Genomic DNA, 24,692 nt, shown 5'->3' with positions numbered 1-24,692 from the left:
CCAACTCTGTACTTTTGGAAAATATGAAAAACAAATCTAAAATACCTCTCTATGTAAATTAGAGCTCACACCATGGTATTCAAAATTAAAATGATTTACATAATCTACTATACTTTCTGTTTTGTTAGTAATTAACCTTCCTGAGGCTGATTTTGTTCTCCTCAGTGTTTGCTTAACTAAAGTGCTTAATAAAATTTCTACAGAATATATTACCCTCTCCATAGATGAATATTATTTTGAACTACAATCTGACAAAAATCTAACTACATTTAATTATGCTTGATTAATCCAAATGTCACTGAGAGATTTATAGAACAGAGAAAAATTCTGCAGGTTAAGTTCTCATACTCTTTGCGCCGGAAGCTTCCTGGATGCAGTATTGCCGCCAATCGACCCCTCAGTTCTCTAACATTTCCAAAAACCGCACACAAAATATTCCCAACGGTCTCCACCGGACCACGGCACTGGAGCCCTGGAGCCCTGCCGCTTCCGAGAGCTGCGTGGCCGCCATCGGAGGCCGAAGTCGCTCCAGGCCGGAGGCGAAGCGGCCCTGCCGACCACAGTGCTGGAGGGAAAGGGTGCAGTGCCAGCGAGTGACCCCGCGGCCCGGGCGTACGAGGCACGGAGGGGCGGGCTCTCTCCTACTGCGGGCCCACAACCGTAGGGGACATTTGTTGGGACGCTTTCAGGAGTGAGGCCCTACGGTGCTTTTGTTTATATGCAAGTGAGTCCATTTAAAGGGTGACAAATTGGCCCTCCCTTAGAGAGCCACCTTGTGCCACAACACAAGTAGCGGCCCTCGTTCGGGCCACAATGACCCTGTCACTGGAATCATGGGCAATTCATGTCCCTATTTTAGAGACCGATGGAAAGGCAGAAACAAAGGTTTCTCGAGGCTTCTGTGACTAGGATACCGCTGTCGTTTTATTTTCATTTTCAGGGGTGACCACAGCTAATGCCAACCTGAGGGCTTGAGAGGGAAGCCTTCTTGGACAATCCCTCTACCTCTAAAACCAGTGTGGAAATGGTAAAGAGGGTTTCTCCTTTTTTTTACGAGATTTTATTTTTAAGTCATCTCTACACCCAACGTGGGGCTTGAACTCACAACCTCGAGATCAAGAGTCGCACGCATGCTCTACCAACTGAGCCAGCCAGTTGTCTTTCCTCTTGGCGAGCTGCTATTTTAACTCTAGCGGCGTCGTCCATACGTTAGAAGTGTATTTAAATCATGATTTCTAAAGTCCTAAGAAGACATCTGGAACCTGTTGTCATCGCATTTGTGTTATGAGGGAACAACAGCCCACACCACTCAATGAAAGCGGATCGTGAAAGCTGGCTCTTCCCACCTGACCAGGGTCTCTCCTGGGTCAGCCACACACGGAGACGCAACAGGCTCGGGAGCTGTGCGTACCTGGAGGGCTGCTCCGGCCCTGGGCAGGGCCCCCTGCAGGGCCCCACACAGAGCCAGACACAGAAGACGGCCCTCCAGGGCAGAGGAATGGATGCAAAGGCGACAAGAACTCCGGAATCACGAACACTTCCTCATCTAAGGAACACGCCTGTCCCTGACCAAAACAACGTTTACAGGGCTTGAAGCCCCCTAACTCGCCCCACGTCCCCCCACCCCCCGGCTTTCTTTTTCTCCACTGTATTCATTTTCTCCACTGTATTCATCTCTCCATTGTACCAGAAACATTCCTTGTTTTGTGTCTTGTCTGTTTCCCCTACTAGAACGTGGCGTCCATGAGGAGGGATTTCCATTTGCTATGCTCCGTGCCACGTGCCCGGCACTTAGCACAGTTTCTAGCACCCCGCAGACACTCATTACCGAAATGGAAGAATAAACACGGCTTCCCTTTACACAACTCCTGTCTACCACTTTCTTTTCACTCATCCCTGATGCGTAGGCACATATTCAATTTTCCCTTTCACACCAGGACAGAAACAGGGCAGAGACCCTGACTTTAGTGGAAGGCACTGCACGGTAGAGTTTGGTCATAGAGCAAGGCTGTCGGTCACGCTCCCTGGTCATTATCCTGGGATCCAAAGGTAAGTCTGCCTAGGGGAATATGCTGGCCACGGAGGCAAGGAAGCTTCGACCCTACAAACAGCCCCAGTAGAGCGCCCACCCCATCGTTCACCTGTAAACGCACTCCGGAATCATTAACTCGTGTGCCTCTGTAGTAGGCCCCAGACCTACACACCAACTCAAGGGATATTCGTGAATAACAAAAATAATCCTGATGAGAACTTCACTCCCTGTTTCTTCATGAACCAAATTTTAAAATGCGTTGAAATGAAAAGACAGGTCAGAAAACCCGTGTCACGATCGAGCTTTCACCAGGGTTAATACCCTCAGCAAGACAGCTGGACTGGCAACCTATTAGCTGAAAACAGCTTCCGCTTCTCTTGCTAACTCCGATTATGTGCTAGTCTACCATATTTAATGAACCAATTAATAACTGTCATTGGCTGATAACTTCTTCAGTTCATTACATCGTCCCCTATTTTCAAACCAGAAGGTACTGATATCTCTAATCAATGGAACAGGAACCTGAGTTAAAAGTTATCTTTCCACATAGAACAATAAACAAAAATCCTGTATTGATTAAGTTATTAATGGTCCTTTCCTGCTAGCAATATTGGGTCCTTCTGTTTACTTTCATACACATTATGACCATGAAGGACATTATCTTCAAAGTCAATGTTTAAGCACCTGGACCACTGGGAAAGATGGCAGAGTAAACACATGTTTATATCAGGGCTCCTGCCCCTCAACACACACATCCAAAGACTGAAAAAGAAGCTGGCCATTATGAAACTAATAAAAGCCACCACCCCATACCAAGGACTCCAGGGGGGAGTATCTGACAGATACAACAAAGTTGGAGACTAATCAAAGGAGGGTTCTCGCATTTGTCAAGCAGACCACAGTTGCTGGGCAGTTCAGGAGAGGTTTCCAAAGGACTCTACCGCTCGTTTCTTAATTTGGAGAAACAAGGGACAGCGGCAGTCAGGAAGCTGAGCGCGCACCGCACGGGCACGTTTCCACCAGCAAACCTGGGAGGGGAGAGGGAGATGGCAGGTGCTCCATTTGTGGGTGGGGGACAGAAATAAGAACTCGGGAGCCAACCACACACATGCTGACTACAGACAGTCCGGCAGAGCAGAAGTACGAACCCACCACGCTCCTGCTAGGGCGACACCTAGTGGAAATAGGGAAGCTCAAAGGGAATTCCTTTCCCCCGGCTGGGCAGGGGATTAGCAGCGTCCACGGAAGGCACTTGGAGACAAAATGTCCCAAGGAGGCTTTGCTTAACTCCTTCTTCCCCCATATCCAACTAGCAGACTGAAAAACACGAACCGCCTCCACCATTACAACCCATCAACATCTAGTGCGAAGGTGACCATTCAAACACGTCTCACTTGAGAAAAGAGGAGTCGAGGAGGATTTCTCCACACTCTTCTTGGGCAGCCAGAACTGGTCCCATGCCAAGACAAATAATAAGCAGAGACACCCATCACGATACTTGTGAAACAATAGAAGAGCCAAACAACCCAGAAGAAAGGAAGGAAGGAACCACACAACAGATAAGTACACTCTGGAAACAGAATGACTTCAGAAACCACGAAAATTGTAGACAACACAGTTCAGCCTTCCAAGAAATGAAACCAGGAGTCATAGAGGACAACATAATGAAAAAAAAAGAAAAAAGCTGACAGAGCTAAGAAACAGATAAAAAAAAAAAAAAAAAAGCAAGCCTAACAGAAGTGAAACTCACGTTGCGCGCAGCAACGCCTCTCGTCAATGCCACAGAAGATGAAGGATCAGACCCGAGGTGAAAAATATCACAGCATCAAGAAAGACAAGGGGATGAAAGCGGTCAAAGGAAAGATAAATGTGAAGGACAGATAACACAGAACCAACAGAGGGGCAGATTATTAAAGAGAACAAATACACTGCTAAGACATGTCGTCAGGCCCAATGACAATGTCTAACACTCATCACGGACCAGAAAAAGCCAACAGACAACGGTCAATTCTGAGATTCGAATCCAGTCATGGATTTCAAGGACACACAAGAAATCACAAGTGCCCGGGACAAACAAGTAGGCCATCTGCAAAAGGCGAAAAAAAAATCTGTCTGGACTCAGGCCTCTCAGCACCACCAGAAACCAGAAGATAATAAAGCAACGTGTCTAAAGAACTGAGGGAAAAAGGATGTGATCCAAGAATCTCAGAGCCAGGCAAATTACTGTTCATAAGGAATGGCAACAGAAACATATTGGTAAATATGCAAGAAAATCCAACCAAAGCTGTAATCCAGTCCACTAAAAGATAAAAGCATCGAGTACCGGATGTGGAGTCTTTGTATGAGAGGGCTGGCAGTGAGCACTGAGTTAACTGAAACATGGAATTAAGTCTAAATAACTCTAATAATTACCTGCAGCTACACACTCTGAGTTGCCTGTCTTTCGAGGTAAAAGCTGCCAAGTCCATTCGACGATCTCCTCTAACTAACGATGCCAAAATGAAAACACACAAAAGAAAACCTCTCTTGAATGGAATTCTCTGGCACTATAGAAAAATTTTGGTTCGTGTCCTGCCCTTGAGTGTTAACATACCCGAGAAATTCCTCAAAAGAGATCATGCTAGTGACCTGGTGCACTGTGGAAAGCACTGGGAACGAGACCGAGCTGCTCACTTTGGTTCTTGCACTCGCCTGGAAACACCCGTGAACTGCTTTGGAACGCGCATGAAAAACAGAGGGGACGCTTGAAGCGTCCGTCCGCCTCGCGGCACTCTAAGGGTCAAATGGGAGCCTTTCTGTGACGGTTCTTTGGAATCGATAAGCAAGGCTGTAACACTGTCTCACTTGATTGGATGGAAAAATCCACTATATTAAAGAGCCAAAATCAGACACTCAGAGACAGAAAAAGCAACAGACGGCTCCGGTGGAGCCATCCCTTCTTCTCTCATTTCTCTCCATTTTATTTTTTTTTAAGTTTATTTATTTTGAGAGTGTGCACACGCACAGGAGGAGGGGCACAGAGAGAGAGAGAGAGAGACAGAGACAGAGGGGGGGAGAGACTACCAGGCAGGGACCCTGGTGTCTGCACAGAGCCCGATGTGGGGCTTGAACTGAGGAACCATGAGATCACGACCTGAGCTGAACTCGGTCGCTTAACCGACCGAGCCACCCAGGCACCTCTCATTTCTCTACATCTTAAAGTCATTGTTCTCAGGCCTGTAGAAAGGAGATTCAGTCCTGCCACAGCTCCTGACCTGAATTGTTTCTAACTGGAAACAAAAATAGTTTAAGAACATAGAAAGATGCTGCCCGCCACCCAAGGCAAACGTCAGTTTTCATTCACTGATTCAACTAATATTTAGTAAGCACCTATGATGTGCCAGGAACTATTCCAAATAGCAGACATAGTCCCCAAATACTAAAAACTGAGGACACGAGAGGGAAACACAGAGGGAATGGGAGTACTAGATGAATTCAGCTTAAAAGGGGTCTATGTCTATTTATTTTACAACCTGTACGTGGCAATTTGACCGTTTGCTTCGACAAACCGAGCACACGGTCAGAGGCATGCACCCATGTTCAGATTCAGAGAGCCGCGTACGGCCAACAAGAAGGACAAACGAATGCTGGGGCCACTCAGCCGTGAGAATGCAAGGTGTTCCTGCAACTCTTCCTATGGCTGCTGCTCTGGAGCAAAGGTCAATTCTTAATGCAGAAGGCAGACAGGAGAGGCAAGACTACAGGAGCCAGCTGGATAGGCAAGTGCATCAGAAAGGACTACCAATCGTGTCACTAAAACACAAAAAGAGATCTTTACTTTTGAAAAAGACCTATAAAGGGGAGAACGCGACCGGATTTTTCCAAACCTTATTCTCCTTCTTGCACCCTTACAGGGAGCTGGTGAGGGCAGAACAATGTCCACAAGCACACAGCAAAACGCTGCCAGGACAAGGCAGGAGGGACCACTCCTCGGTGCGTGGCCTCCGCCCCCCCTGCAGAACAGCAGATGTGAAAGTATAAAGGGGCATGGTTAGAAATGGAGGCCCGGGAAGATGATGCTCTGCCACCTAATGTTTGTAAGACAGTCGGAGACTTGAAATGGAAAGGGCCCCTATTTTTACATCTGTGACACAAGGAAAAGATCACACGGAATGGCCCCAGCCCCAAGACACGGACTCGGTCCTCAAACCCGCAGGCCTCCATCCGGACCATCCTGTCCCGCCTCTCTCAGAAGCACGTCTGTCTTTTTCTTATCTAGTGGATTACGGCAGTTCCCTGATGAGACCTTTGCACGGGTGGATGAGGGATCTTTCCAAGGGGAACTACCACGAGCTCAGGTAACATAATGAAATGTAAGAAAAGCAGGCTCGGTGCAGCGAAGAGAAAGGGCTGCCGCGTGCAGCTGCTCAGGGCCCGACCCCTCCCCTCCCCTCCCGGGGCGACCCCCCACGGAGGCCACAGCGAGGGCACCTGCACGGACGCCACCGTGGCACCAAAGGACTTTGTACTTGTACTTTAGAAGCTACAACTTTTCCATCAGTGAACTCAATGCTTAAAAATTGGATGGGAGCATGGATATGGGCGTCACAAGAAGGCAGAAGCCAAAGCACAAGACAGGAGAAATCACGGTGGAGAGAAACACCGTGCGGAGCCGTATGAAGCGAGGCCTTGATGTGGGCTGTGGGAAGGCTTCCGTTGCTGAGGGTACACACAACCCGACCTCCCTCTCCTCGGCCCGAGTCCTCTGTCCGGTCCACCTTTCGGCAATAAGGAAAGGAGTATGAAAATCAGATCGACAGTTCTAAAAATGGCTACCATTCACGAAAATGAAAATTATGAAGACCTAGGGCATTTTTCAAAATAAATGAGAAAGAACTTTTGCCTTCGACAGCCTATTTTATAACTAGTAAAGCGCATCACACAGGGACCTCCAATTCCTTAGAAAACTACAAAGGAATCTGATAATGAGACTGGCAAAATTTTTACAGAGCATAAAAACTCCACTTCCCGCTCTTTACAAATCTGACAAGGACCAGAAGGTAGTTTTTCACTTAAGATCTTTGAAACCAAGCAGTTAAGTGAAAAATTCCAAGACACCTTTTGGAACGCTTTAATTGACAGAAGGGAAGTACACAAATGAATTTTAAAATAAAATCAATGCATCGGAGAGTAAGATCTAATGTGAAAGGAGCCACACCTCACTCAGATCAGATGGAAGAAGGCCCAAGTCAAAATCACAGAGTGAGGAAGGACGCAAATGCGAGACGAAGGGCCCTGGGACCGAATTATCAAGACACGCTCTGCTGGTGTCTCCAACTTCCAGATTACCCAGGCCTTAGTCGGTGGTTTGGAAAAACATGGTATTTGGTCACAAAGAGCAACAGTAGAGACCGGCTGCATCTGGAATGAGGAAGGAGCTTAGAATCCTGGGGACAAAGTACACACTCGACTCTATGACAATGAGGAGGGAGGTATGAGGACACCAGAGCGCTGACGAGGCTTTGCGCTCTCTCGTGACAGGCGCCAACCAAATCACAGCAACATACTATGAAAAATTGCTCAAGGTGCTACTTTAGTGAAGATATGGAGCAGCTACAGAAGGTTTCTCTGGAAAAGGTCCAGCTCATGTAGAGAAAATAAGACATTCAAGCACTGTAGTGACTATGTGCTTTGCTCAAAGTTGGTGGAGGAAAAGAGTTCTCTCCGGTTGACTTGCAGAAGACGATCTTTCTTCACAGAGAGGACAGATGCATCCCGTTCTCTACAAAGTTCTATTGGTCTTGATCTTGTCCCTACAAAGAAAACAACAGGAATATCCACGATCAGTTTGAGTATAACGTTCTCTATTTAACGAAGATTGACTCCGAGCATTTAGTGGCGGTGGGAATTCAAAAACCTTTGCCTTATCTCAGAATTACTCTCAGAGTTGGTACAGAAAAAGAATGACCATTTAATTACTTATACATATTTTAAAACAGTTCTTTACTCTCAGTTAAAAACCTGATTAGAAATGATGAATGAGGGGCGCCTGGGTGGCGCAGTCGGTTAAGCGTCCGACTTCAGCCAGGTCACGATCTCGCGGTCCGTGAGTTCGAGCCCCGCGTCAGGCTCTGGGCTGATGGCTCGGAGCCTGGAGCCTGCTTCCGATTCTGTGTCTCCCTCTCTCTCTGCCCCTCCCCCGTTCATGCTCTGTCTCTCTCTGTCCCAAAAATAAATAAACGTTGAAAAAAAAAAATTTAAAAAAAAGAAATGATGAATGAGTGCTAACGGGTATAGGGTTTCTTTGTGAGAGGGCAGAAATGTTCTAAGATTAGTAGTGAGGGTTGCACACTTTGAATACAGGAAAACTGTACACTTTAAGAGGGTGAATTTTATGGTGTATGTGAATTATATCTGAGTACAGCTCTAATTAAAAATCTGATTAGAGGTGGCTGGGATGCTCAGTGAGTTAAATGTCCGACTCTTGATTTCAGCTCAGGTCGTGATCCCCCAGTTCATGGGATCGAGCCCCGTGTCGGGCTCTGCATGGACGGCACAGCCTGCTTGGGATTCTCTTCTCTCTCTGCCCCTCTCCCGCTCCCACGCACCCTCTCAAAATAAATAAATAAACATTAAAAAAATAAAAATAAGGGGGCGCCTGGGTGGCGCAGTCGGTTAAGTGTCCGACTTCAGCCAGGTCACGATCTCGCGGTCCGTGAGTTCGAGCCCCGCGTCAGGCTCTGGGCTGATGGCTCGGAGCCTGTAGCCTGTTTCCGATGCTGTGTCTCCCTCTCTCTCTGCCCCCCCCCCCCGTTCATGCTCTGTTTCTCTCTGTCCCAAAAAAAATAAATAAAAAACGTTGAAAAAAAAATTTTTAAAAATAAAAATAAAAATAAAAATAAAACTTTCTACTCTTTTTTTAAAAATCTGATTAGATCAGATGAACCGGGTGACGTGTGGAAGAACCGAATCACTGTACTGTTCACCCAAAACTAATATTACGCTGCATGTTAACTAGACGGGATTAAAATAAAAACTTAAAAAGCCAAAAAAAGAAAAACCTGATTACAGAATAAATTTTCGATAAATTTCTCACTCACCTAGTGAATTTACCTACCTATACTAAATAATTTCCCAAGATCGCCACCAGTCATCCTATTTGTAAAATTTAACAATTTGAATCATCAGGCTAACCATTTTCCAATTTTAAATACTGCTTTCTGCTAAAACTTGTTTGTCTGATAATGTATTAGAAACTAAGACATACTTAATTATTATACAACCTGATAGAATATAGAGTTTTAAAACTGCATTTAAAAAATAATCAATTAAAGCCATCTTTTTCCACTCCAAATGGACCATATTATTTGTAAAGACTGCTTGGGAGGGTGCCTGGGTGGCTCAGTCAGTTAAGTGTCTGACTCTTGGTTTCAGCTCAGGTCATGATCTCATAGTTCATGGTTTGAGCCCCACGTTGGGCTGCGTGCTACCAGCACGGAGATTCTTTCTCTGCTTGGGATTCTTCCTCTCTCCCTCTCTCTGCCCCTCCCTGCTTGCACTCTCTCTCTCAAAATAAATAAACTTTTTTAAAAACCTGCTTCTGGACTACCCAAATAACTCCCCCTATCAGAGCAATAGCTTGCATCAATTGGTCACAGTGATGCCCATCATGTTACTTGACTGCATAGAGACTGAAAATGAAATCAAGGGAAATTGATCCAGTTGTTACAAGCTGAATGAGCTGAATCCTGGTCAGGGATGGTATGTGTATGTATGTGTGAATACCCATGTGTATACCTGCACTCACGTGCACAAACCAAACTCCTCTAAATTTCATCTCTGAGATGAATGACTGGTCCATCAATCCTGTACAGAGGTCCATCACAATGCTTCCACGGGACAAAAATCAGTAAAGATACCCTTTATATCGTTCATCAGAAAAGACCAACGCTACTATAACTGGACAAAACCACGAAGCTTTATCGACTGTGTTTGCATACAGATACCTTTCTGGTGCGTGTTAAGAATCAAGGTTTTCAGGGTTAAGAAGAAATATACACAATTAACATACATTAGGGTGAAACGTTGCAATGTTAAAATCGAATTGAAAGTATCAACGTGAACTTATGATTTAATAATTCTGTCCAGAAAAGAGAACTAGAAAAGGTATAATATACACCCCTAACTTCCAGATTAGGGTCTCTAATACCCGTTAAAAGCAAATAGGGCTCCTTGAGGGAAATGCTGATTCTAGGATGGAGGCAGGGAAGGTATAAGATGACACCATTATGTCATCTTGGGCCAGAAAAAGTTTTCAAAGATACATGGGGTTTTAGCCAAGGAACACAGAGGATCTTACCGGTGGCCAAAGGTGTGCCAGTTTAAGCTTCAAAAAGATGGCTGCTATGTGCAGTAACATGGGTGAACCTCACAGAAATCCAGACACAGAAAGAGTACACACTACATGTTCCTTTTGTTTTACGTTTAAGAAATGACAGAGTCAGAGTAATGGTTACACGGTGGGGACAGTAGAGGGAAAAGACTCTGATTAGAAAGGGGCCATTTCAGGTGCTAGAAATACCGATGTAAAATCGTGTCAAGCTATAAACCTAAGATGTGTGCACTTTATATATGTGTGCGTATGTATGTTAAGTTCTGAATGAAACATATAGAAGAAAAGTCTATCCTATCCACAATAATACTCAAAAAGGAGAAAGCCAGAAAATCATTTGTCACCGTTTAAGGTGGATTTTAACTCAACTTCTAGCCTTGAAAATTGGTAGGGAAATATTTAAATTCTTATCCTGCCTTTCCAGGAGGAACTGTACTTCCAGAGATACCTGAATGGCCTGCGTTGACAAGGAGGAACTTTAGAGGAGAATGTCCGCTAATAACTGTCAAAGGAATGATATCAAAAATAACTCATCATCTTATAAACATTAATGAAGTTACTGATTCAGGCCAAAATTACCAACTGGTGTTAAAAACCACTAGGTGATGGTTGCCCAGGGCCAAAGTAACACCACACAGAGGACTTTTTAGTTGAGAAGGTAAAAACGCCTCTACCATGGAGGGCCCAGACAGCCAGCATCTGCAACATGGTCAATGTTAACATCACTAATGGTGGATCGGTCACAGATCACGGGCATCATAGTGTAATTCTGGGGTTTTCTGTCTTACTTATTTAAGTAATCTCTACACTTCGATGTGGGCCTTGAACTCACAACCCCAAGATCAAGAGTCACAGGCTCTTCTGACTGAGCCAGCCAGGCATCCCCTCATAATGTAATTCTGAAAGAGTGCTTATGAGGGACTCCAGCAAAAAATGCTCTGTTGAGGGGCCACCTGGGCAGCTCAGTCGGTTAAGCGTCCAACTTCAGCTCAGGTCATGATCTTGCGGTTTTTGAGTTCAAGCCCCATGTTGGGCTGTGTGCTGACAGCTTGGAGCCTGGAGCCTACTTCAGATTCTGTGTCTCCCTCTCCGTCTGCCCCTCTCCCACTTGCACTCTCTCTCGAAACATTAAAAAAAATTTTTTTAATGCTCTGGTCAATCTTTAGATGAATTTGCACTTTATAGGAAATACAGAGAATGGGGAAAAAGCCAAATGACATTTCAAAGAAGAAACCAATCAAATGAAGGTGGGTATTTTTGCAGGACAAGTAGCAGCAACAACAAAAAAGCTGTCCTAGATTAAAAACAACTTGAGATTTGCTTGAATTTGTTACACAGTCCTGGAATTGATCCAGGCTTAGACACTTCATGGAAATTTTCAAGATGAAAATCTATTGATGTGGAAAGGTGGAAATGGTTAAATGAAATGAAAGCAGGTCATAAAACAGTATAAATAATTAAATCTCATTTGGGGAAAATACATATACAGTAACACCTTGGTTTGTGAGCATAATCCTTTCGGGAAACATGCTTATAATGCAAAGCACTCGTATATCAAAGCGAATTTCAAGAACCATTGGCTCAGTTGTGATCATGTGACGTTAGGCACCACGTACTACTCGTATTGCAAGTTAAAATATATTAGAAATGTTTGCTCGTCCTGTGGAACACTCGCAGAGCAAGTAACTCACTCGATAAGGTTTTCCTGTATATACAAAGAGCAAAGTATCTGGAAGGACACACAAAGTTGTAAGAGACGTTATCTTGGAGTTGTGAGCAGACAGTGGTTTCTCTTTTTTTTTTTTTTTTTTTTGCTTACTTACATTTTCTAAGTTTTTTTTTTTTATAATGCACGCACACTGCTTTCTATTCTATTAATAAAAGGTTATTTTAAATAAACAGAGCCCTTACTGTTGCTAGCCTAGTGGGAGCTTGACAGTAATCAGAAGAAAAAAAACTGGAAACCAAAGATTGGATTATTGCCCTTATTACCATAAAGTAGTGAAAGCTGTTATTCTGTGATTTTTTTTCCTCTTTTTAATTTTTTCATTTTTTAACTGTGGTAAATGATCCGTAAAATTGGCTATCTGGTAAGATGGTAAGAAATGGTTATTTTTAAGAGCACAGTTCAGGGGCATTAAGCACGTTCGGAGTTCTGTGCAACTGTGACCACCCTCCATCTCCAGAACATTGTCATCTTCCCAACAGAAACTCTGTCGCCATTAAACAATGACTCCTCATTCCCCCTGCCCTTGGCAATCGCCATTCTACCTTCTGTCTCTATAAATCTGACTTTTCTAGGTATCTCAGTGTAAGTGGAATAATACAGTATGCGTCCTTTTCCGTTGTATGGATAAACCACATTTTGTTTATCTTGACTGATAATTTTATTTTTTTTCAGATTCAACCCACCCACACACTTTCTCTAAACACTCTCCTGTCAGTCTTCATAGATGATGACAAACTGCAGAATTTACTTTTTAAAAATCCAATCTATGGCAGGATAAACCTTGCTCACTGCTATTAATACCCCCACAGCGCAAGAACTTCTAGAACATGGACACCTCTATCGGAATGGCTACTCTGGCAACCCAGTTCATGCTGTCCTTCCTGTCTGGTGTGAAAAAGCTGCTCCAACCTTTCTTTCTTTAAAAAAAAAAAATTTTAATGCTTATTTATTTTGAGACAGAGACAGAGCATGAGTGGGGGAGGGGCAGAGAGAGGGAGACACAGAATCCTTAGCAGGCTCCAGGCTCCGAGCTGTCAGCACAGAGCCCGACACCGGGCTCGAATCTACTATGAGATCGTGACCTGAGCCAAAGTTGGACCCTTAACTGACTGAGCCACCCAGGTGCCCCCAACCTTTCTTTCTTTAGAGATGACTGTGCTTTTCCAGTGAAAAAACCACAGAGAAGATTTGGCTAAAGGTATCATCGGGCTGGTACATTCTGGGGAAAAATCAGATACTTTATAATAGAAACTAAAGTATGAAATTACTGTTTCGCCTTATATTTTGAAGCATCCCGAGGTTCTCTGCTGGGATTGCTCCAGTCGTCAGCTTCCGGTGTGGTCTTGTAGTGACGCCAGGCAGACTTATTAAAAACTGGAAGTCTCTCAAATGATTCACTTGAAAGTGCCTAACAGAAAGACAAAAACAGACACCAAAGGTCCACATGTCATTTTTCTCACATGAGATACTAAAGTTTTACTATTTACAACATTAGAAACCCTGATGCGTACTTTTGGAATTACATTAAAATTACATTTCGATAGCGGACATAGATTGGCCAGGATTAAATTAAAGCTTTTTTAAAGGAATAAAAACATCCACTCATTCAAAACCAGTACCAAAGTACACGTAACCAGAACACAAAGTATTTTATTCAGTTAATACTGCTTTGAAATACTCAGGCGCCTTGACTATACGGTCTCTAGGCTGAGCGCTGTTGTTCACAGGCTGACTGCTCCCCAGAGGGCCCACACAGAACTGAAGTTTCATACATACTAAATTTATACACATAAGCACGTAAGGTGATGCCAAATATCACATCATTTAGATGCAGTGGCACATAAGATATACACTCCAAATCCCTGGTTAGGTTACGGTATATAACACATCACGTATAACATGTAACACACTGCGCATACGCAGCTGTGAAAAAGAATGACCATCTCTATACGCAGGGATGTAGCAGATCTCCAAGATATACAGGAAAGCTTAAAAAAAAAGAGCAAAATGTGGAAATAATCAGTGTGGGAAAAAATTATTTCCCCCCAGATGTTTAACAATGCAGAATCAACTCCAGGAGGCTCCATGAGAAACTGGTACCATGGTTACCTCTGGGAAAGAGACCTGGGTGGCTCAGAGCCAGTGGCGGGAAAGACTTACTTTTCCCTTTGGTAGCTTCTAAATTCTGTACTACGTGCCTGTATTACCTATTCAAAAAAATACTTCAAGTGTTCTCGAGTTTAGAAATAAATAAAAGTCTGATGCTACCAATGAATGAGAACACCTGTGTTACAGAAGCTTTGTTATTAGATCAGCCTTTTATATCACCATACCATGATTACTGAATTCTTGTAACTTTGGAAAAGCCAGTGAGTTTTAAAGCAAGAGACTCAAAGACTTCAGTTTAGGAAAATCTATCTCCTTTTACATTAGTCTTTTCAATGGTTATGCGATTTTAAAAGAAAACACAACTAAGAATCTTAGTCTTAAAAATCAGTATTTATGTGTTTACATGTCCGTATTTCGTATTTTGCTACACCTGAGCAGAAAATCAAGGACAGGACATACCTTGGTTTTCCCATAAAACTAAAGTAAATCTGAACTGAACATAAGACATGCTGTAGTGCTGTTCTCCATTAGATGTAAGAACTTAAAGCTTTAAAACGTAAAGATGCCTTCATATAACTAATGAAACGCAGTACCTTCAGGTAAATGACAGCGTCAGTACCGACCCCTTCCATGGAATAGAGTTTCAGATCTCCCTGAAAATATCTGGCGTAAAGACGAGAAATTGGCAAGCCGTAACCAAATCCAGCCTACGGAGAAAAGAAAATCCATACAGTGAGACAGCTACAAATGCGAACCCATTCGGTATGAGGACTCTTTGGAAGATTAAAAGAAATACTTAATTCAGTTTTAATGCAAATAAATTACAGACCCAACCTTTAATGTATATGCTCATTTATGGCAAATAATCTATTTTCACCCTACAAAAACACTTCTCTTATGTTTGGAAAATATTAGAAATACTTCAATTTTTGACTAATGCTTTTTTTTTAGTGTCTTAAAGCAAATTGGTAGCATGTTTTTAAATTTTAGAGATGGGGAAGAGGGGCAGAGAGAGAGAGAATCTCAAGCAGGCTCTACACTCAGCATGGAGCCCGACACAGGGCTCGATCCCACAATCGTGGGATCGTGACCCGAGCCGAAATCAAGAGTTGGTGACTCAACTGGCTGAGCCGCCCAGGCGCCCCAAATTGTTAGCATTTTTAAAGCAAATCCCAAATCAAATGGGAGTTGAACTGGTAACAAAACTAAACCACATCACCCTTAAGTTTCATTATCAAAATTTCTTGCTCTTTGGAGTGAAAATTAAATTGGCACAGGAGTTCATATCGACCGGTACCCAGGCTAACACACCGAAACGAAAATTTCCTGAGTCTACTTCCTAAGGTTCTGTGAATGGTAAAGTATTTTGATATACGGCAGATCAACATGTGTTTAGAGACGAGAAAACAATTCCAGTACTGTCCTATATCTTTACGTCACAGAACCTTGAATGTAACAGGTCGTTGGGAAAAAAAAATTTCAGATACCGGCAAGGACATTAAGAACAATGGAGACTAATTTCAGTAACTGTGGAGTGGAGGGGCAGATTCAGTGCCCCAAGCTTTGGCCCCTCGGATGAAATCCCGTGGCATGGCTACTGGGGGAGGCAGTGGGGTAATGCGCTCCTAGAGCAGCACGTGCCCTGGCTTTGGGCTCAGACAGACCTAAGTGGAAATTCACTCCGAGCAGTTTACTCAACCTGAGATTGTTTTCTCATCTGAAAATGTAATAAAAAACTTGCCTCAGAGCTGCTATGAGGACTAGACCGTAAGTGTCAAGTCTTGACACAGTGCCTGAAACTAAGCCCAAGTACACACAGTGAAGCTGCTGTCACACTGCAGAGCAGCAACTTTACCAGGTAACGTGGAATTCTACCATTTTTAAACATCTTTCTTAGATTCCTTCCTCAGGGCAGGGCCCGACACAAAGGGGCGCATATTACAGAGCGTACTGTCATTTAAGGGCTTTAGTACTGGCAGGGGCGCCTGGATGGCTCAGTCGCTTCAGCATCTGACTCCTGATTTTGGCTCAGGTCATGATCTCAGGGTCATGAGATCAAGCTCCACATTGGGCTTCGTGCTGAGTGTAAAGCCTGCTTAAGATTCTTTCTCTCCCCCTTCCCTGACTCTGCCCCTCCCCTGCGTGTGGGGAGGGGCAGACACACACACACACACACACTCTCTCTCACACAAAAGTTTTAAAAAAAAAAGGTGGGGGCTTTAGTACTGGCAGGATATTAACGGTACTGAGGACAAGAGGGTGACTGATGTCACCACAGTAAAGAAACCAGCATACTCCAGGAAGAGGCCAAGGAAGTCTGCCTCCCACATTTCCAGCAAGGCCCGGAGGCTGATATCGGGTCCCCCAGGGAACGATCGAGAACATGAGCGTGAGGAGACAGGTAGGCCCTGAGGATGCAGAGGAGGGGTGTCTAACTTGGATTTGGTGAGGTTCACCAACGTTGTCCCAGGGTGTCAAAGGATCAATAGGAGTGGGGTAGGAGGACCTTTCCACAAAAGAAATGCATGTGTCAAGGCACAGAGCTGTAACGTGGTAAGGTGCTCAGCGAGTAAAGTGTTTTCTAGAAGTACATATCCACGTGCCCACTTTAAAGCTGAAGACAGTTTATGACTGGGAGAGATGCTAGTGGAAGCGTTTCTTCAAAGGAGAGGTCACATGGTGCCCTGCGGGTAACGCACACGTGGCCGGTGCCAGCCTTGCCGTAATGAGCACAACCACCTTGGGCGAGGCACTAGCCTTATTTTCTCATCTTTAATAAAAGGGGAGGTTAGAGCAACAGTATTTGAAGTTCTATGTCAATTGTTCAGTTTCATTTTTAAAAAAAAACTATGACAGAACAGCTATCCTCAAGATGCTATTTGAGGATATAGACGACCCATATTCCTTTTAAACAACTGGGGAAGCCTCCAGATTTGCTTGTAGTGTTTTTTTTTTTTCTTTTGACATTCCTTTCAGTAGGGACCAGAGGCTGGCGAAGACAATGCCTTTCAAAATTGTTTTTTTCATGAATTTTCTTGACTCCTATAAAAATGACTTCCTGTTTTCAACATGCTGAGTTAACAAACTCTGTCTCGAATAAGTGATACAAAGTGTTGGATTTTATTCATACAAATAAAATATAATCTTATGTGCTTATCAGGTCGGACTTGAAAATGAAACTTAATTTGTGCCCTCAACCATTTTGCAGACTGATAGATATGTTGCTGTGTTTAATGACAAAGGGTTCAATTGTTGTTTGTCAATTAGAAACACTCAGCAGGGGAACAAAGTGTGGCCCGAGCAGGATCTAAATGCTGCCATGGTAACTTGGGGCTTTTCTCACTGCCTCAGTAGGACTGAGACAGAAAGGGCTCTGAAAATGCATACGCCACCTATATGTTTCCTGCTTATGTTGTTTAATATAAAAAACATAATGTGTTCATAATTTAACATTCTAATTATATAAACAAATGTGGTGGGGGAGGCTACAAAGCCCTGGGCGATCTGGGTCTCCACAATATGCAGCACCCCGGGGTCCGGAGCACGAGGCAGCCAAACACACTCTAAGGCAACTTTGCCCGCCTGCTATTAACCTTCCGCTCTCACCGAGGGTAGCCCCAGGTGGTAAATGGGGCCTGGCAGCAGTCTTAACCAGAGGGAAACGCTGTTTGCCTCTATCAGGAAGTGAGGTACTCAGCTCTGAGAGTTGCTAAGACACAATTAGAGAAGAAATCTAGGTCCAAAGGATTCACAAAGATAGTAGTAGCGGGATAAAACACCCCCTCCTCCAAATCACGCGGGAAACATTCGAATTCAAAGAGGCGTATTTAACCAGCCAGGGAGAAGTCTAGCCCATTCCCTTAGGAGTCCCTCCTCGTGTTCATGGCCTTTCCTTAAGCAGCAGTTTGAGATGCTTACCAGAGGGGCAGCTCTTGTAGGCTCCAGGCTAGGTCTAGGAGCAGTTGAATACATGTAGTTAAAAAGACGGTCTATTTTTCGAAGTGGGACGCCGCCGCCTAGGTCACTTATCTGTAACGTACAAAATGTTTAAGAACAAATCAATCCATTCTTAGTACAAGGCAAGAAGTTCATTAAAGTACCTACCAGATAACTCTAAACTGTACGAGGGCTTTGAACCCCCGGTGAAATATGGTTCTCTCATCTAAACCTAAAACAAAGAGGGCAGGGAAACACAATAGGACCCGACAGGCTCGGGGCTGAGGTCTTGTTCAGCTCCCTGAAAAATGGGGTTCTGATAAGTTTAAATGAGGTAACAAGCGAAAGATCGAATGTGGTACACACATTGTCATGACATCCATTGTCAGTTTTCTTCTCTTCCCTCTGATGCCGCAATGTCTAGGTACTATTCAATTAACTAGACAAAGTATCTGTGCAAATAAAGCAGTCACCTTAATGGATAGGTCTTCTTTCCCCAGAGTAACAAGGGTTTTAACAGACGGGTAGGCTTCTTTCCTGTCTTCATAGAGTTCGACTGTCGCCCTCATTGAGTTCTGAAATAGTAAGACCTTTTTTTTTAAGCATACCGCTGACTCACGAACCATGACTTAAAAACAGAAACTAGCAGAGGATTGCTTATTGCACAACACCACTTTTGTGGAGCAGACAGATATTAGTTGGTTTTACACACCATTTTTTTTTTCCTCTAAAGAACTTAGCTAAATGTGTGTTTGGATCAAGGAAAATTTTCCTGATGCTTTATTTTGATTTTCATCTAGTTTCCTTCCCATCCATCACACTAAATATTTTTTTTTCTTTTCTTCCTTTTTTCTCCTTGCTTTCACTTTAGGGTATTTAAATTATTCAGCTCTTAACCAAGAGGGATGTTTTTATCACATGTAACGAGGCTACAGAGGCGCACTGATGCACTTTAAATCCTATTTATCAGTGTGCATTTACAGAGCACCTTTCCTCTACAGAAGGCGGAAAACCTGAGAGTATTCATGTTTCCCACAAAAATTAATCATTTGGCTGAGGGAAAAAAAAGGCAATGTCAGTTAAAAAGAAATTCTGAAAAAGCCACAGCTGTTGAAGAGAAAGTTCACAATTGAATGCCCATCTCAACCTTAAAATGTTACATCAGTAACATTATAATTTTGGGAAGCAAATCAGCATAACTGATTTTTCAGGTGTTCAATTTAGGGTTTTACACATTGGAAGACATGAAATTTTAGCTTAAACACCTTGTGCCTATAATACTGCTCTTATAAATGCCATGAGCTACCGATTGACAAAAGCAACAGCTTAAGCTGCAGAGTCTAAAGAGGTTTTGTTCTTTTGTTTTTTGGTGTTTCTTTTGGTCCAGTCCTCCCCCATATTTCCCCTCTGCTTCCATCAGATCTTCTGAATGGACTCAAATGTGTAAAAGGGTTACGGTATCACCCAATACTAAAACAAATGCTAATGCAGAAACATGGTTAATGTTTACAAACACAGATATGCAAAAACACGTATTTATTTTGATCTGGCTACCATCAATAAAGCCTCTACCAGGTTTGGAAACTAAAATGCATCTCTCATCTCATAAGTGAAGAAAAAACAGGATGGATTTTACATAAAATCACTAAGGTACAATTAAGCTTCAAAATCAATATGTACTAATATTCACGAAAACTATACTGTACACAGTAATTTTTCATCTCACAGTGTACAAATTATAAAACCCACAGGGTATCAGAAATAGAATTTTTAAAATGGTTATGCAAAACCTTTTCTTATGCTAATCTAACGAATCCATTATGCCTTGAATCAAAGTAATTTAAAATGAAGACTTTTTTCCATGTTTTTAAATTCCACTTACCTTGAACAACTCAAACAGCATGTGAAACAGATGAGAGGGCACATAAACTACCTGAATAGGTTTGTCTGGAGCTTTGGCTGAAAACAGAGACAAAACCATCAATGAGTAAGGACCAAAACTACAAGAAAGCCAAGAAAGCCGCTGGTATTCTATTTTTCAAGTACATAAAAAAGAACTCTACACAAAAGGCTAACTTAGGTTCCCACCTCCAGAGGTAGGGCTGAGCAAAAACATATGCTTGGAAGTCCAACCAATTTGGGGGGAAATCCTGTTCCCTCACTTACCAGCTATGTGACCTTGGGCAGATTATTCAATTTCTCTGAAACTGGAGCAAGACTGGAATATTATCACCTATGTCATAATATTCTGAGTTTTATTGAAGTCATCTAAATATTTCTCAGTTTTTTTTCAAATTCGGGGACATCACCCCCACTGGTGACCCCAGTGGTGATCAGGAGGAATGTGAAGCCACAGCAGAAAAGGGGCACATCTTCTTGGCTAACTGGACGAAACAGCAATGTTAAATCCTGTTCGGTTTCAACAAACGAGGCACATTATGGAGTAGCATTTAAGGTTCACATAACTTTTCTACTAGTAGCTAGCAGATAAACTCCCACCCCTTCCCTGAGCGACCCCCAGTCTTTTCTCCTTGCATTAAGGATCTCTGGAGGAAAATACGAGAAATACTGAATCCCATGTCAGGCACCAAGAACAGCGTATGGGCTATCGAGTAGATGCTGCAAAATGGGGTCCTTCCTCCTCCTCGTGACCAGAAATCACTTAGGAGACGGAACCTACGTGAACTTCCTCAAGGAGAATGCAGACATACTCAGCCGTGTTATAATTTCAACCTAACTACTTCCTCTAATAAAGTAACAGGGATATAAAGTAGAGCAAACATTTGTTTGGCTCTTAGCAATTTACAAAGAGCTTCTGCCTGCATTAGCCAATCGCGTTTTCCCTCCTGACAGTACTATGTGGCTCACAGAGGGGTAGTATTATTGTGGGCGAGGGCACAGGATTTGCAGAGGCTACGTGACTTGCCTACTGAAACGGAAGAGGCCTGAAATCAGACAACTGAACCAAGAGCTTCTGACTCTAAATCCTGAACTCTTTGATGATCAGTTTTTTTGGCAAGTACTATGTCAAATACATAATTTAAGATTTAAAATTTTTTTGAAGGTTTTTATTTATTTTTGAGACAGAGAGAGACAGAGCACGAGCAGGGGAGGGGCAGAGAGAGAGGGAGACAGAGAATGCGCAGCAGGGTCGAGGTTCTGAGTCGTCAGCACAGAGCCCGACGCGGGGCTCGAACTCACAGACCGTGAGATCATGACCTGAGCTGAAGTCGGACGCTTAACCGACTGAGCCACCCGGGCGTCCCAATTTAAGATTTTTCTTAAAAAAAAAAAAAAAAAAAAAAAAAAAAAGTAGAAGTCCTTCTACCCTTTCCCATCTCAACCCCCAGTCTGCACCCGGAGGCAGCCACTTGTTACTGTTTCCGCTTTAGTCTTTTGGTTGATAATATGACCACTCTGTTCTGTAACCCTAATTAACTCTTCTGTACTTTGTCTCTAGGTTCTTTTTTAAAAAGCTGAAAATTGATAGTGTTGGTAGCATCCTAAGTAGGTAAATACTGGTCACTGCAGAGCAGCCACAACAGTGTGTAGAACCACATTTCCTCCCCCGTGATTCCAATGACATGTTTCATGTGTCGCATGAAGGAGAAAGTTCTCAGCCCTAAGGTGAAATGGATTCTCTTAATCCTCCACCAACTGCTCAAAATCATGCTACCCTTTTTGAGGTCACTGAATATCTGGACTGTGTCCTTCTTACACAGTTTCATCTATTCCCTGGTGCTTCTAACAACCCTTCCTCTTGGGTAACTGGACAAGGTACATATGCTTCCCTTTCCTTACCGTATCAGTAAGATCTCCCAGCTTACTGTTCTAGTACATGGTATCCATTCCATTCTTTATGATTTTTCAAACTAGAATTGTCTTCCAAACATGCTGCGTAGCCATCATCTTCAAACTGTTTTTGATTAAAGTTCCAGTATGTTCTTCACTATTTTTTATATCCATATTATATACACCATCAAGTCAGTCAAGTCGCCTACCTCAGAAAGGGGTGCTTGGGAAATGCATTTCTCAAACCTTACACCCTCTGACTCACTTGATTGAAGGTTTGGCTAGGTACAAAATTCTGGGTTCAAAATAATTTTCTCTCAGAATGTAGAAAAGGAGGTAGTCTTCTGGCCACGGCAGTGCAGCTGCTAAGTTTAATGCTAGTCAGGTTCTTGTTACCCTGCTGGGTGTCATCTGAGGTCTGATACACCTTGGTTGTAATATTGTTGAAGAATGAGGAACTGGCTTAATCATTTGAGGTGGCCGCTGTCCATGTGCCCCTTCGGCTGTCACCTAAATGAGAAGGCTGACTTGTGGCACCCTGCGTACCTAGTCACGGCTTTTCAAAGGACTTTAGGATAGGCACACAGTAAGCTGCTTCTGACCAGAGGGTTCCCCAAATGCTCAAACGAAGAGGGCTTTACTTTGGGCTAACAACACGTACATGAATAGCCCCAGTTTTCCCAAGGTTTTTCTTTTTTTTTTAATGTGTATTTATTTATTTTGAGAGAGAAAGAGCGTAAGCAGGGGAGGGGCAGAAAGGGAGAGAGAGAATTCCAAGCAGGCTCCACGGTGCCAGCACGGAGGCTGACTCGGGGCTTGATCTGTGAGCCGACATCAAGAGTCGGATGCCTAACCAACTGAGCCACCTAGGCACCCCTTTCCAAGGTTATCTTTGAAGAAAGTACTCTGATTTGAATTTTCGCACCCCAGGGAAAACGCTTCTGACTGTAGGCAGAGCACAGCCCGAGTCCAGTGCTCCCCACTGCCCCTCCGTGCTCTGTCTCAGACCAACTTTCAAGCGAACCCTAGCTTTTAGCTTCCTTTTCCAGTCCTTTGCACCTCCTGGCTCTGCTCCCAGAGTCCCTCCACCTTTGCAGTAGCCTCTCCTTTGTGGCTTCTCCTGTTCTGTCCCATAATCAGCATACTTCCATCTGTTTACTCCCTGGCAGGAGGTGAGGTAAGTGGTCCACTGATGGTCCCCCCTGGTTTCTTTGCTGTTTTGCTTTGTATTCCTTTACTGCCATTTTAATGGAGCCCTAGGAAGAAGTTGAACCCTCAGCCTATCTTGTACCAAAAGGCAGGATCGGTTATATAAAGAGCCTTCTGAATTCAATCTTTTCACTCCAGATCTTTTTCCCAATCTACTCTTTGATATTTTTTTTCTTTTCAGTTGAATCAACATCTGTAGGCTTGCTCCCTTACTTGTACTTCTATTTTCTTCGGGAACATTAACAGGTTAGATGTCTCTCCTTCCTTATAAGACCATGTCCAATGCTTTTGTCCATGACTCTTACCTAACCCTGGGTCCAATGGCTTTTATGTAGTGGACCTTTAACAGATGCTTGTTAACTTTCTAAAATAAGACAAAAATGCAATATGAATTTTCCATTTAAGGGCACATTTTTAAAAGTCAATGGGAAAAAATGGGCCAGGTTTTTCATGCTCAAGACTCAAGAAATAGCCAAGTCTCTATTCTGCAGAGTCATCGCTCCAAATACCGTGTGTTGGAACAACATTTAATAAGTAGCAACAGAACTTAACACAGGATACAAAGGATTTTATTTTCAGATTGTTCTCTCTCCTATAACAATGAAAAACTAGAGGCTAAGCAGAAAGAAATACATTTAAGAGAAAATAAGTAGCTGGGCACTTAGAGGTGATTAATCAAGTCCAAAAGTCAATGGGTAAGCCTATTAAAAACAGTACACGGTGTGGTTCAAAGTCATACTGGGATCAAGTCCTGATTCTGGCATGTAACAGATACATTAATAGGTATTTAAACCAGCTGGGCCTCAGTATTCCATATGTAAAATGGGCACAGTACATATCTGTGTAACTAGTTTACACAGAGCCTGCCACAACTAAGTAGTCAATAAATGCTGGCTAGTATCGTTACTAAATAATTAACTTTACAGTGTTAACAGGGCCACCAGCAATGGCTTTTTGATTGCTGTACAGAACCGCTGGCCCAAAACTACACACGAAAGTATCCAATATGGGGAAACTAGAAATCAAAGATCCCAGGACACACACCTTTTCTGTAAACTCTCTTATAACAAGACATGTGTGGTATGACGTCAACTTTTTAGGTTGCCCACCAAACCCAAAGCTATAAATGAAACTGGTGACAGGAGAGACTGGTCTAGAAATGGAGAAGAAATGCAAGTAGTAAGTCTTAGCCTTCCCAAGTCAACCCTGACTTCCAGTAGCCACCCTTTTAAAAATATCCAGTCCGGGTCTGGTGCTTTATTTAAGGCCCCAGAAACAGCATCCTTTTATCATCACACAAGGTGATCTCACAGATGAGGAAGTCCCCACCTCTAGTCAGAATCCATGTCCCCGCAGCCTGGCTAGCTACAAAGCTCACATCCTTCCTCTGAGCCATACTGCCTCGCCACAAGGATTCACAACAGGTAACAAAAGAGGTTTCTTTGCCTCATGTTTTGGCAAGCGATTTCTCAGGAGAATCAGAAAGCTAAAATGAGAACAAGTATGATGAAATG

The 24,692-nt window shown here is 43.3% G+C and overlaps 1 protein-coding gene across 4 annotated transcripts in view; it reads right to left on the bottom strand.

Moving 5' to 3' along the window:
* Nucleotides 1–7,126: 7,126 nt before the first annotated feature.
* Nucleotides 7,127–24,692, bottom strand: part of PDK3 (pyruvate dehydrogenase kinase 3) — a 67,681-nt gene continuing 50,115 nt past the window's right edge. For 2 of the 4 annotated variants that reach the window (XM_030306185.1, XM_030306183.1), the window contains 6 exons: nucleotides 20,060–20,136; nucleotides 18,651–18,752; nucleotides 18,160–18,270; nucleotides 14,835–14,948; nucleotides 13,401–13,540; nucleotides 7,127–7,824 (listed from right to left, as the gene is read on the bottom strand). In XM_030306185.1, the coding sequence (XP_030162045.1) occupies nucleotides 7,794–7,824; nucleotides 13,401–13,540; nucleotides 14,835–14,948; nucleotides 18,160–18,270; nucleotides 18,651–18,752; nucleotides 20,060–20,136 (575 nt within the window). In that variant the 3' untranslated portion in view covers nucleotides 7,127–7,793. The remainder of the gene's footprint in view (nucleotides 7,825–13,400; nucleotides 13,541–14,834; nucleotides 14,949–18,159; nucleotides 18,271–18,650; nucleotides 18,753–20,059; nucleotides 20,137–24,692) is intronic. The other 2 variants (XM_030306184.1, XM_030306186.1) reach the window with 2 other exon arrangements.

Source organism: Lynx canadensis, chromosome X (assembly GCF_007474595.2).
Source record: "Lynx canadensis isolate LIC74 chromosome X, mLynCan4.pri.v2, whole genome shotgun sequence".
Classification (NCBI taxonomy): Eukaryota; Metazoa; Chordata; class Mammalia; order Carnivora; family Felidae; genus Lynx; species Lynx canadensis.
Note: the sequence above shows the minus strand (reverse complement) of the source record. Positions and strands in the feature narration are given on the sequence as shown.